This window comes from Tachyglossus aculeatus, chromosome X1, assembly GCF_015852505.1.
Source record: "Tachyglossus aculeatus isolate mTacAcu1 chromosome X1, mTacAcu1.pri, whole genome shotgun sequence".
Classification (NCBI taxonomy): Eukaryota; Metazoa; Chordata; class Mammalia; order Monotremata; family Tachyglossidae; genus Tachyglossus; species Tachyglossus aculeatus.
The window spans coordinates 9,179,702-9,194,399 of record NC_052101.1 but is presented as its reverse complement, the minus strand read 5'-3'; the positions used below and the strand labels follow the sequence as shown (position 1 = coordinate 9,194,399).

General features: G+C 46.7%; 1 protein-coding gene across 1 annotated transcript; it reads right to left on the bottom strand.

Annotated features, from left to right (window-relative positions):
- Nucleotides 1-255: 255 nt before the first annotated feature.
- On the bottom strand, nt 256-14,696 carry CLN8 (CLN8 transmembrane ER and ERGIC protein). Its single transcript, XM_038739895.1, has 2 exons — nt 14,079-14,696; nt 256-2,034 (listed from the first exon to the last, which is right to left on the bottom strand). The coding sequence occupies exons 1-2, from the start codon at nt 14,613-14,615 to the stop codon at nt 1,711-1,713; spliced, it is 861 nt and encodes a 286-aa protein (XP_038595823.1). The 5' UTR covers nt 14,616-14,696; the 3' UTR covers nt 256-1,710.
- Between the last annotated feature and the right edge of the window lie 2 nt (nt 14,697-14,698).

Genomic DNA, 14,698 nt, shown 5'->3' with positions numbered 1-14,698 from the left:
CTGTGAGCCCACTGTTGGGTAGGGACCGTCTCTATATGTTGCCAACTTGTACTTCCCAAGCGCTTAGTACAGTGCTCTGCACACAGTAAGCGCTCAATAAATACGATTGATTGATTTTCACTTTTCTGGGCCTGTTACCTCAACTGTTAAAATACAGATTGAAACTGTGAGCTCTGTGTGGGACACCACTTTACTTGTATCCACCCTAGCGCTTAGTACAGTGCCTGGCACGTAGTAAGCACTTAAATACCACAGTCATCATCATCATTATTATATATGCAATTGATTTTCATCAGGCCATTCTGCTTCTCAGGAGTGGAAACAAAGTGACCAGTTTAGTGTTATTTCTTCCAGGCTTAATGACAATATTGAAGGTGTGTGTTAAGCGCTTACTATGCACCAGGTACTATACTAAGCGCTGTGCAGGAGGGTGGACAGACGAGAGGACCCTGAGGAAAGGAATTATTTCCCAATGCTTTATTAGATCAATTCCTCCAGCGGACTCCACTCTTGGTTCCCAGTGATAAAGGCTCCTTCGTTCATTCATTCAATTGTATTTATTGAGCGCTTACTGTGTGCAGAGCACTGTACTAAGCGCTTGGGAAGGGCAAGTTGGCAACATAGGGTCACGCGGGTCCAAACAAAACCTAATCTCGAGTAACCTCCTGATAACCCGAAAAGTAGGTGTGACTAATTTACTTACTAATTTACTAGCATCTGATTTTTCCAGATTATCCGGATTTTCATTTGACGGCTATTACACACAAAAAAACTCCACAGCTTCCGAAAAGTCCAGGGGGTTTCTGCTTAAGCTCACCATTCACACGTTCCTTCAGCTGTATTTACTGAGCGCTTAAAGTGTGCAAAACACCGTACTAAGCGCTTGAGAGAGAACGATATGACAACAAACGGACATAATCGCCGCCCACAGCGAGCTCAGCGTCTAGAGGGGAGTCAAGCGAGTATTTATTGGGCACCCCCACGTTTAGCCCTGTAGTCGACAACTGTATCAATGCCCAGGAAGCATACGCTTCTTTATCTTGCCTTTCCACGGAATTCACTGGAAGTCTATCATAAGAGTAGAAAACCCAGACTACATAAACTTCCCAAGCGTGTTTCTAATTGCACCCTAAAGAAAAGGGAGTCCAAGGTCATTCAAAACTTCTCACACCCCGTACACATGCCAAATTCGTTAAAACGCTACGAATAACTTAAATCCACCTCCATTCAGAGTGCGGAAAACTACCCCCAAACCCTCGGCCCACGCGCACAATTGTGCGGCTTTTTGGAGCCAGATGGCACAGCTGCACGGGTCCCTCTTAAAAATACAGATTATTGTAGTTAACCCCACATCTGAAGTCACTTCTCTCCACCTTTCCACGGAGGGGAAGCAGAATTTAACGGCGACAAGAGGACGTAAATTAGCAAGGTTACAAATCCGCACGGTGGCATTCCTTCCGTGAAGACACCACGCGATGGTTTCCGCTCCGCCTTTTAATGCTACATCGACCCAACTTGGGTAATTCAACTGGGGGCAACCGGGGGTCCGCTTCGGCCCTACGTCCGTCTAAAAGTACTTTTAAGGCTACTTCAAGATGAAGATAAAGGTTCCGTCGCTTCTTTCCCCACCGACCGACGGAAGCCAATCTTCGGCAACGTCACCTTAATGGCTTTCCTTTGGTCCGCGCGCTGGAAGCCGCTCCGGTCGGGCTACTCTGCCTTCTTTCGGAGCGCCTGGCCGTTCACTTTCGCCGCCGGGACGTTCCCGCTCCCCGGACTGGCGAAGTTCCAGTCTTCCGGATTGAGGAGCTGCTGAGTCTTCTTGTGAGTCCAATAGGGGTTGATTATTAGGGTGAGCAGCGCCAGGCCGACGACGAAGAGGGCCAGGTGGGGTGGCAGCAGGCTGGCGGCCAGTCCGTCCCAGTTCCAGAAGCACACCCACCACATGTGATACGTCAGAATCATCCGGCAGTGGAACATGTGGATCATCAGCCACTGGTTTAGCTTCCAGAACGGGGAGTCGGCCCAGCCGGCCTGCAAGGGATGAGGAGGAGACAAAGGATTACCTTCCCGCCATCCATTCGATCGTATTTACTGAGCGCTGACTGTCCGCAAAGCCCTGTATTAATCGCCTGGGACAGTACAACAGCAGACATCATCATCATCAATCGTATTTATTGAGCGCTTACTATGTGCAGAGCACTGTACCAAGAGCTTGGGAAGTACAAACTGGCAACATATACAGTCCCTACCCAACAGTGGGCTCACAGTCTAAAAGGGGGAGACGGAGAACGAAACCAAACATACTGACAAAATAAAAGAAATGGCAGCGTGGCTCAGTGGAAAGAGCCCGGGCTTTGGAGACAGAGGTCATGGGTTCAAATCCCGGCTCCGCCCCTTGTCAGCTGTGTGACTTCAGGCAAGTCACTTCACTTCTCTGTGCCTCAGTTCCCTCATCTGTAAAATGGGGATTGACTGTGAGCCCCACGTGGGACAACCTGATCACCTTGTAACCTCCCCAGCGCTTAGAACAGTGCTTTGCACATAGTAAGCGCTTAATAAATGCCATCATTATTATTATTATTATTATTAAATAGAATAGATAGGTACAAGTAAAATAGAGTAATAAATATCGACAAACATATATCCATATATACAGGTGCTGTGGGGAAGGGAAGGAGGTAAGATGGGGGGGATGGAGGGGGGACGAGGGGGAAGGAAGGGGCTCAGTCTGGGAGCTATCACACATAATCCCTGCCCGCAGTGAGCTCACGGTGTAGAGGGGAGTCAGCCGAGTACCGTAGGCGACAACCGTATAATAATAATGTTGGTATTTGTTAAGCGCTTACTATGTGCAAAGCACTGTTCTACGCTGCGCTGGGGGAGATGCAAGGTTGTCCCACGGGGGGCTCCCAGTCTTCAGCCCCATTTTCCAGATGAGGGAACTGAGGCCCAGAGAAGTGAAGTGACTCGCCCAGTCACACAGCTGACAAGTGGCGGGGCCGGGATTGGAACCCACGACCTCTTGACTCTATGAGTGCCCAGGAGGCGTACACTTCTTTATCTTGCTTTTCGACGGGATTCACTGGAAGTCTCTAAGAGTAGAATAATAATAATGAGGGTATTTGTTAAGCGTTTACTATGTGCCAAGCACTGTTCTAAGCGCTGGGGTAGATAATAATAATGATAATAATAATGGTATTTGTTAAGCGCTTAGTATGTGCAAAGCACTGTTCTACGCGCTGGGGGAGATACAAGGTAATCAGGTTGTCCCATGTGGGGCTCCCAGTCTTCATCCCCATTTTCCAGATGAGGGAACTGAGGCCCAGAGAAGTGAAGTGACTCGCCCAGAGTCACACAGCTGACAAGTGGCGGGGCCGGGATTGGAACCCACGACCTCTTGACTCTATGAGTGCCCAGGAAGCGTACACTTCTTTATCTTGCTTTTCAACGGAATTCACTGGAAGTCTCTTAGAATAATAATAATGAGGGTATTTGTTAAGCGTTTACTATGTGCCAAGCACTGTTCTAAGCGCTGGGGTAGATATAATAATAACAACGATAATGATAATAATAATGGTATTTGTTAAGCACTTAGTATGTGCAAAGCACTGTTCTAAGCGCTGGGGAGATACAGGGTGATCAGGTTGTCCCCCGGGGGGCTCACAGTCTTAATCCCCATTTTACAGATGAGGGAAATGAGGCCCAGAGAAGTGAAGTGACTTGCCCAAAGTCACACAGCTGACAAGTGGAGGAGCTGGGATTTGAACCCATGACTCCAAAGCCCGTGCTCCTTCCACTGAGCTGCTTACTCTGATGATGATGATGGTATTTGTTAAGCATTTACTATGTGCCAAGCACTGTTCTAAGCGCTGGGGTAGATACAACAATAATAATAATAATAATAATGATGGTATTTGTTAAGCGCTCACTATGTGCAAAGCCCTAAGCGCTGGTGTAGATATAATAATAATGATGATGATGATGATGGTATTTGTTAAGCGTTTACTATGTGCCAAGCACTGTTCTAAGCGCCGGGGTAGATACAATAATAATAATAATAATAATGATGATGGTATTTGTTAAGCGTTTACTATGTGCCAAGCACTGTTCTAAGCACTGGGGTAGATACAACAATAATAAAATAATAATAATAATGATGATGGTATTTGTTAAGCGCTTACTATGTGCAAAGCCCTGTTCTAAGCGCTGGGGGGGGTACAAAGTGATCAGGTTGTCCCACGTGGGGCTCACAGTTTTAATCCCCATTTTACAGATGAGGTAACTGAGGCCCAGAGAAGTGAAGTGACTTGCCCAAAGTCACACAGCTGACAATTGGCGGAGCCGGGATTTGAACCCATGATCTCTGACTCCAAAGCCCGGGCTCTTTCCACTGAGCCACACTGCTTCTCAAAGTAATCAGGTTGTCCCACGTGGGGCTCAGTCACTCTCTATTTTACAGATGAGGGAACTGAGGCCCAGAGAAGTGAAGTGACTTGCCCAAGGTCACACAGCAGACAAGTGGCGGAGCCGGGATTAGAACCCATGACCTCTGACTCCCAAGCCAGGCTCTTTCCACTAAACCAAACTTCCCTTCTTATTAAGCGTGTTTCTAGTTGTGCCCTAATGAAAAAGGAGTCCAAAGTCATTCCAAACTTCTCACACCCCATACAAATGTAACAATCGTTAAAATGCTTTGAATAATTTAAATCCAACTCTATTCAGAGTGTGGAAACTACACAAAAACCAATCAATGGTCTTTATTTTTCATGCATTCATTCAGTGGGATTTATGGAGCGCTTACTGTGTGCAAAGCAATGGACTAAGTGCTTGGGAGAGTACGATTTACTATTCTATTTATTTTATTTTGTCAACATATTTTGTTTTGTTGTCTGTCTCCCCCTTCGGAGAAGCGGCGTGGCTCAGTGGAAAGAGCCCGGGCTTTGGAGTCAGAGGTCATGGGTTCAAATCCCGGCTCCACCCACTGTCAGCTGTGGGGTGCCGACCACTTATCGATTCTAGACTGTGAGCCCACTGTTGGGTAGGGACCGTCTATGTCGCCAACTTGGACTCCCCAAGCGCTTAGTACAGTGCTCTGCACACAGTAAGCTCTCAATAAATACGATTGAATGAATGAATGAATTAATTTACTATTGTATTTATTTTATCTTGTTAATATGTTTTGTTGTCTGTCCCCCCCCCCCCCCTTCTAGACTGTGAACCCACTGTTGGGTAGGGACCGTCTCTATATGTCGCCAACTTGTACTTCCCAAGCGCTTAGTACAGTGCTCTGCACACAGTCAGCACTCAATAAATACGATTGAATGAATGAATGACTTCGGGCGAGTCACTTCACTTCTCTGTGGCTCAGTTCCCTCATCTGTAAAATGGGGATTAAAACTGTGAGCCCCCGTGGGACAGCCTAATCAACTTGTAACCTCCCCAGCGCTTAGAACAGTGCTTTGCACATAGTAAGCGCTTAACAAATATTACATATATATATATATATATATATATATATATTCTAGATTGTGAACCCGTTGTTGGGTAGGGACCGCCTCTATATGTTGCCAACGTGTACTTCCCAAGCGCTTAGTACAGTGCTCTGCACACAGTAAGCGCTCAATAAATACGATTGATTGAATGAATGAATACAATACAACAACAGACACATTCCCTGACGAAAACGAGCTCACAGTCTAGAGTTCACAGTCTCTTAATCTATGGCTCAGAGGGAAGAGCCCGGGCTTTGGAGCCAGAGGTCAGGGGTTCAAATCCCAGCCCCACCAGTTGTCAGCTGTGTGACTTTGGGCAAGTCACTTCACTTCTCTGTGCCTCAGTTACCTCATCTGTAAGATGGGGATTAAGACTGTGAGCCCCCCGTGGGACATGGGGATGAAGACTGTGAGCCCCCCGTGGGACAACCTAATCACCTTGTAACCTCCCCAGCGCTTAGAACGGTGCTTTGCACACAGTGAGCGCTTAACAAATGCCATCATTATTAATAACAATAAAAATAATAATAATAACGGTATTCGTTAAGCGCTTAACTATGTGCCAGGCATCTGACTAAGCACTGGGGTAGATACAAGCAAACTGGGTTTGCTGTCCCACGTGGGGCTCACAGTCTCAATCCTCATTTTACAGACGAGGTAACTGAAGCATAGAGACGTTAAGTGCCTTGCCCAAGGTCACACAGCAGACAAGCAACGGAGCCAATAATAATAACAATAACAATAATAATAATAACAGTATTCGTTAAGCGCTTAACTATGTGCCAGGCACCCGACTAAGCACTGGGGTAGATACAAGCAAACTGGGTTTGCCGTCCCACGTGGAGCTCACAGTCTCAATCCTCATTTTACAGACGAGGTAACTGAAGCACAGAGACATTAAGTGCCTTGCCCAAGGTCACACAGCAGACAAGCAACGGAGCCAGGGTCTTTCTGATTCCCGGGCCCGGGCTCTATCCGCTATGCCATGTTGCTTCTCGTTCTCTAATTGCATAGATAGTCGTCAGAAACAGATTAATTCACTGTCTTCCCTTAGACTTGTTTTTCAAGTGACCTCTCACATAAGTGACTGTGGGGAACCAGATGTTCGTTCATTTTTGGATCACTTCACCCACCTCCTCCCTCCACACCCTCAGCGGAGATGTTTACCAGTAATAAAATGCCAAAAAGGCAGGCAAGAGGGAGGGATTACGTTTGATTATTCAAGAGTTCATGATACAATGTCCCCTTCCTTGGGGCTGGAAGATAAACTGAAAGAGGAGGAAATCCCCTGTGTCGGTTTGCTTCTATTCGGAACCTACTTAAAGTAGGTTAGATGAGCACTTAGTACAGTGCCTGGCACCTAGTAAGCGCTTAACAAATACCACTATCATCATTATTATTATTTAAAAGACGTAATCCATTTGTAAGGCAGAAGAGTCTTCGGACCGCTCCCGTATGAGGTATTAAAATGTTGTCCCGGCGGCTGGACTGAAAAGATGTTATCAGAATATCTAAATGGGCAGAAAAGACTTTCTTTGGAATCGCTTCCAAAGAACTGTGACATTCCACGGAATTTGTGTATACCTCTGCTTCCTGGGCTATAAATGAATAGCAGAGCTCTCAATATCCCTGTTGAGGTTGCTGGTTGGCTGTCATTACGGGACAAATATTCCTTTCTGCTCATCCATCACCTTTAAAGTTGATCAGTTCTTCCTTCTTTGAACTGACTTCAGGTTGCTTTTCATTGCCTTATCGAAAAGGGCCTGAATCCATCCACGGCACAAATAATAATAATAATAATAATAATAATAATAATAATAATGGTATTTGTTAAGCTTACCTGCGGAAAATCAAATCGATCGGGCACGTTGCTTTCATTGTTGACAATTAAATATAAAATTCTAAAGTGTTTTCTTTCCCTATTCCTTCTTTTTATTTAGACTGTGAGCCCCATGTGGGATAGGGACTGTGTCCGACCTGACTGACTTGTATCTACCCCAATGCTTAAAACAGTGCTACAGGGCACGGCAAGCACTAGAATATTAATTCATTCATTCAATTGTATATATTGAGCGCTTACTGTGTGCAGAGCACTGTACTAAGCGCTTGGGAAGTAGTGGCAACATATAGAGACGGTCCCTACCCAACAACGGGCTCACAGTCTAGAAGGGGGAGACAGACAACAAAACAAAACGTGTGGGCAGGTGTCAACTCGTCGAATTAAATATTCATTCATTCAATCGTATTTATTGAGCGCTTACAGTGTGCAGAGCACTGTACTAAGCGCTTGGGAAGTAGTGGCAACATATAGAGACGGTCCCTACCCAACAACGGGCTCATAGTCTAGAAGGGGGAGACAGACAACAAAACAAAACGTGTGGGCAGGTGTTAAGTCGTCGAATTAAATATTCATTCATTCATTTGTATTTATTGAGTGCTTACTGTGGGCAGAGCACTGTACTAAGCGCTTGGGAAGTAGTGGCAACATATGGAGACAGTTCCTACCCAAAAACAGGCTCACAGTCTAGAAGGGGGAGACAAACAACAAAACAAAACGTGTGGACAGGCATCAAGTCGTCGAATTAAATATTCATTCATTCAATCGTATTTATTGAGCGCTTACTGTGTGCAGAGCACTGTACTAAGCGCTTGGGAAGTACAAGTTGGCAACATATAGAGACGGTCCCTACCCAACAGTGGGCTCACAGTTTAGAATAATACTGGTAATAATAATAACCTTAGCCCAACTGATGAAAATGCTAAACAAGAGCACGTGTTTAGTTGCCAGCAGCACGATTTTTTTTTAAATTATTTGCTCAAGGGACAGAGGAGAGGTATCGTGCCAAAGCTAGTTTCTTCTACAGTTCGTTCATTCTTTGAGAAATTCCCATTTCCAAAACCCCACAGCTCCACACAGTTTGGCTGCCCCTGTAACTTCCTGGGTCAAAGCACGATCGAACCGGTAATTCTACATTTTGAGAATTTTACTGAGCACAAAAGTGGATTTATTTGTGTTTATACTTCTTTTACTAGTTCGGAGAGCACTAAAAATCGATAAAAGTAACGATAAAAACGGATAAAAACGTTGCAAACGGCCCCAGATAGTCACAAGAAAAGAATCCATCTCTGCCAAGGTTGTTTCTTATATGAAACTCGAAGCAAACTTTAAAGCAAAGGCACTGAGGAAATAGCTCCGCAAGCCTGGACCGGTCGTTAAACTCAAGTGAACGGTGAGAGGTCTTAGTTAAAGAGGATAAAAAAGAAAATGTTCCTTTGATGGCAACACTGTATTTAAGTGGTTTTCAAGCGTGCTAGGGGCACATTGGCAGCAAGACTTCATGGCACAGAGCCGAAGGATGTCTCGCTCGGTCGGAACAGGAGGGCCAGAAAAGGCCCTGAATCCACCCGCGGCACAAATAATAATAATAATAATGGTATTTGTTAAGCGCTTACTATGTGCAAAGCACTGTTCTAAGAGCTGGGGGGATACAAGGTGATCGGGTGGGACAACTGGATCACTTTGTAACCTCCCCAGCGCTTAGAACAGTGCTTTGGACATAGTAAGTGCTTAATAAATGCCATTATTATTATTATTATTATTATTATCATCATTATTATTATTGTTATTATTATTATTATCAGGTTGTCCCACGGGGGGCTCACAGTTTCAATCCCCATTTTACAGATGAGGTAACTGAGGTCCAGAGAAGTGAAGTGACTTGCCCAAACTCACACAGCTGACAACTGGCGGAGCCAGGATTTGAACCCACAACCTCTGACTCCAAAGCCCGGGCTCTTTCCACTGAGCCACGCCGCTTCCCCTAAATCTGGCTACAATAACGACAACTGTGATATTTAAGTGCTGATTCTGTGCCAGGCACTGTTCTAAGCGCTGGGGTAGATACACAGTAATCGGGTTGAACACAGTCCCAGCCCCACTTTGCAGATGAGCACAGAGAATAATAATAATAATAATGGCATTTATTAAGCGCTTACTATGTGCAAAGCACTGTTGTAAGCGCTGGAGCACTGTCCTAAGAGCTGGGAAGTTAAGCGACCTGCTCAAGGGCACATAGCAGACGTGTGTCGAGATTAGAACTCACGCCCTCTTGCTCCCAGGCACGTGGCCTTTCCACTAATAATAATAATAATAATGAATGATGGCATTTATTAAGCGCTTACTATGTGCAAAGCACTGTTCTAAGCGCTGGGGAGGTTACAAGATGATCAGGTTGTCCCACGGGGGGGCTCACAGTCTTAATGCCCATTTTACAGATGAGGGAACCGCGGCACAGAGAAGTGAAGCGACTTGCCCATAGTCACACAGTTGACAATTAGCAGAGCTGGGATTTGAACCCATGACCTCTGACTCCAAAACCCGGGCTCTTTCCACTGAGCCACACTGCTTCTCCTCTAGGCCACACTGCTCCTCAATCTGGAGAATCTGGTCATCTGAGTATGTACTAAGCGCTTTCGTGGATCAGTGGAAAAAGCCCGGGCTTTGGAGTCAGAGGTCACGGGTTCAAATCCCAGCTCTGCCACTTGTCAGCTGTGTGACTTCGGGCAAGTCACTTACCTTCTCTGTGCCTCAGTTACCTCATCTGTAAAATGGAGATTAAGACTGTGAGCCCCCCGTGGGACAACCTGATCGCCTTGTATCCTCCCCAGTGCTTAGAACAGTGCTTGGCACATAGTAAGCGCTTAACAAATGCCATCATTATTATTCTGTGTGCAGAGCACTGTACCATGCCTGGGAGAGTTGGTAGACGCGATCTCTGCCCTCAAATAAACAGCTTGGCCCAGTGGAAAGAGTATGGGCCTGGGAATCATAGGACCTGGGTTCTAATCCCGACTCCACCACCTCCCTGCTGCGAGACCTTGGACAAGTCACTTCACTTCTCTGAGCTTCAGGTCCCTCGTCCGTAAAATGGGGATTCCATCCCTGTTCTTCCTCCTACTTAGACTGTGAGCCCCATGGGGGAAATCTCATGATCTTCTATCTACCCCAGTGCTTAGCACAGTGCTTGGAACTTATTAAGCGCTTTACAAATAGCACAGTTGAGGAGCTGGCAATCTAGCGGGGTGGAGAAAACCTGAACAGGGGAACCCAAATAATAATAATAATAATAATAATAGCATTTGTTAAGCGCTTACTACGTGCAAAGCACTGTTCTAAGCGCTGGGGAGGATACAAGGTGATTAGGTTGTCCGACATGGGGCTCAAAGTCTTCATCCCCATTTTACAGATGAGGTCACTGAGGCCCAGAGAAGTGAAGTGACTTGCCCAAAGTCACACAGCTGACAGTTAGCGGAGCCGGGATTTGAACCCATGACCTCTGACTCCCAAGCCCTTGCTCTTTCCACTGAGCCACGCTGCTTCTGCAGTAATAATAATAATAATAATTAATAATGATGGTATTTGTTAAGCGCTTATTATGTGCCCAGAACTGTTCTAGGCACTGGGGTAGATACAAGGTAATCAGGTTGTCCCTCTTGGGGTACACAGACTTCATCCCCATTTTCCAGATGAGGTTACCAAGGCTCAGTGAAGTGACTTGCCCAAGGGCACACAGCAGACAAGAGGCGGTGTCGGGATTAGAACCCATGACCTCTGACTCCCAAGCCCGGGCTCTTTCCACTGAGCCACGCTGCTTCTGCAATAATAATAATAATAATAATAATAATAATAATAATAATAATAAATAATGATGGTATTTGTTAAGCGCTTATTATGTGCCCAGAAACGTTCTAGGCACTGGGGTAGATACAAGGTAATCAGGTTGTCCCTCTTGGGGTACACAGACTTCATCCCCATTTTCCAGATGAGGTTACCAAGGCCCAGCGAAGTGACTTGCCCAAGGTCACACAACAGACAAGAGGCGGTGTCGGGATTAGAACCCATGACCTCTGACTCCCAAGCCCGGGCTCTTTCCACTGAGCCACGCTGCTTCTGCAATAATAATAATAATAATAATAATAACAATAATAAATAATGATGGTATTTGTTAAGCGCTTATTATGTGCCCAGAAACGTTCTAGGCACTGGGGTAGATACAAGGTAATCAGGTTGTCCCTCTTGGGGTACACAGACTTCATCCCCATTTTCCAGATGAGGTTACTAAAGCCCAGCGAAGTGACTTGCCCAAGGTCACACAGAAGGCAAGAGGTGGTGTCGGGATTAAAACCCACGACCTCTGACTCCCAAGCCCGAGAGAGAGAGAGAGAGAGAGAGAGAGAGAGAGAGAGAGAGAGAGAAGCAACCCAGCACTTAGAACAGTGTTTGGCACATACTAAGTGCTTAACAACTACCACTGAGCGTGGCTCAGTTGAAAGAGCACGAGCTTGGGAGTCAGAGGTCATGGGTTCTAATCCCGCTTCCGCCACTTGTCAGCTGTATGACTTTGGACAAGTCACTTCACTTCTCTGGGCTTCAGTTAGTTACCTCATCTGGAAAATGGGGATTGACTGTGAGCCCCACGTGGGACAACCTGATCACCTTGTATCCCCTCCAGTGCTTAGAACAGTGCTTGGCACATAGTAAGTGCTCAACAAATGCCATAGAGAGAGAGAGAGAGAGAGAGAGAGAGAGAGAGAGAGAGAGAGAGACAGAGAGAGAGAGAGACAGAAGCAACCCAGAACTTAGAACAGCGCTTAGCACATAGTAAGTGCTTAACAAATACCATTGAGAGAGAGAAGCAACCCAAGTGCTTAGAACGGCGGTTGGAACATAGTGAGCGCTTAAGAAATACCACTGGGAGAGACAGAGAAGCAACTGTATATATGTATATACTGTATATATGTTCGTACGTATTTATTACTCTATTTATTTATTTTATTTCTACATATTTATTCTAATTATTTTATTTTGTTAATATGTTTCGTTTTGTTCTCTGTCTCCCCCTTCTAGACCGTGAGCCCGCTGTTGGGTAAGGACCGTCTCTATACGTTGCCAACTTGTACTTCCCAAGCGCTTAGTACAGTGCTCAGCACACAGTAAGCGTTCAATAAATACGGTTGAATGAATGAATGAAAAGCAACTCAAGCGCTTAGAACGGCACTTGGCACATAGTAAGTAAGCACTTAAATACCACTGAGAGAGAAGCAACTCAGTGCTTAGAACAGTGCTTGGCACATAGTAAGCGTTTAACAAATACCATTGAGAGAGAGAGAGAGAAGCAACCCAGTGCTTAGAACAGCACTTGGCACATAGTAAGCGCTTAACAGCGTGGCTCAGTGGACAGAGCACAGGCTTGGGAGTCAGAGGTCATGGGTTCTAATCCCAGCTCTGTTGCTTGTCAGCTGTGTGACTTTAGGCAAGTCACTTCACTTCTCTGGGCCTCAGTTACCTCATCTGTAAATTAGGGACTAATAATAATAATGGCATTTATTAAGCGCTTACTATGTGCAAAGCACTGTTCTAAGCGCTGGGGAGGTTACAAGGTGATCAGGTTGTCCCACGTGGGGCTCACAGTCTTAATCCCCATTTTCCAGGTGAGGGAACTGAGGCCCAGATAAGTGACTTGCCCAAAGTCACACAGCTGACAAGTGGCGGAGCCGGGATTTGAACCCATGACCTCTGACTCCAAAGCCCGGGCTCTTTCCACTGCTTTTCAAAAGACTGTGAGCCCCCCGTCGGACAACCTGTTCACCTTGTATCCCCCCCAGCGCTTAGAACAGCGCTTTGCGCATAGTAAGCGCTTAACAAATACCACAGAGAGAGAGAAGCAACTCAAGTGCTCAGAATGGCACTTGGCACATAGTAAGCGCTTAACGCTTACTTTCTTTTAGACTGTGAGCCCACCTTTTAGACTGTGAGCCCACTGTTGGGTAGGGACTGTCTCTGTATGTTGCCAATTTGTGCTTCCCAAGCGCTTAGTACAGTGCTCTGCACATAGTAAGCGCTCAATAAATACGATTGATTGATTGATTAACGCAAACTATAATTATCCACTGTGATTGCAATAATCCCGTCTCTGCCAACCAGCCCGCTGGGTGACTTTATTAAGCGCTTACTATGGGCAAAGCACTGTTCGAAGCACCAACTGGTACTTCCCAAGCGCTTAGTCCAGTGCTCTGCACACAGTAAGCGCTCAATAAATACGATTGATTGATTAATAATAATAATGGCGTCTGTCCCCCCGCCTTATCTCCTTCCCTTCCCCCCAGCACCTGTATATATGTATATATGTTTGTACGTATTTATTACTCTATTTATTTTATTTGTACATATCTATTCTCTTTATTTTATTTTGTCAATATGTTTGGTTTTGTTCTCTGTCTCCCCCTTCTAGACTGTGAGCCCGCTGTTGGGTAGGGCCCGTCTCGATATGTTGCCAACTTGTCCTATCCCAAGCGCTCAGTCCAGCGCTCTGCACACAGTAAGTGCTCAAGAAATACGATCGATTGATTGGCTCCTGCGGAGCGGGCGACCGTTCCTTCATCATCATCATCATCAATCGTATTTATCGAGCGCTTACTATGTGCAGAGCACTGTACTAAGCGCTTGGGAAGGACAAACTGGCAGTAAATCGTATCTACTGAGCGCTTACTGTGCGCGGAGCACTGGACGAAGACCGCGCTTACCTTGAGAAGCATCCAGGAGACGCAGGTGAAAGGGGTGCTCATCTCCAGGAGCAGCGTGACCATGGCCAGATAGTGGCCGGCGCCGAGGTTGGCCACGGACCCCAGGAAGCCCAGGAAGGCGAAGAGATGGTGAACGACCAAGAACAGGTCGAAGGTCCCGAACAGCAGGTTGGAGGCGTGGACGGCGACGTTCTCGAAGAGGAAGAAGCCGGCGGCCGTGGCGATGTTGAACCAGCACCAGCTGCGCTGGGCGCGGGCCGGGTCGGCCCGCAGGCCGGGGTCCCCGAGCAGGGCCCACAGGCCGGCCGCCGAGGCCTGGACCCCAAACACCGCCCGCGTCGCCGCCAGGTCCCAGAACACCTGCTCCTTGGGCGGCAGCGAGCGGTACGTGGCGTTCAGGCAGGACGACAGGCGGTGGCACGCCGCGAACACCCCCAGGTAGAAGACGAACCCCGCCGTCACCAACAGCAGGCGGGTGAGCCCGGAGGCGTAGTCCAGGGCGAACAGCGTTTCCGCGCCGTCGCTGGCGAGACTCATCCTGCTCGCTTCCGGTGCCCGACGAGCCCCGAGTTTCCCTTCCGAGACCGGGGGTTTGGGTCTTTAGACTCCTGGAAGGAGGG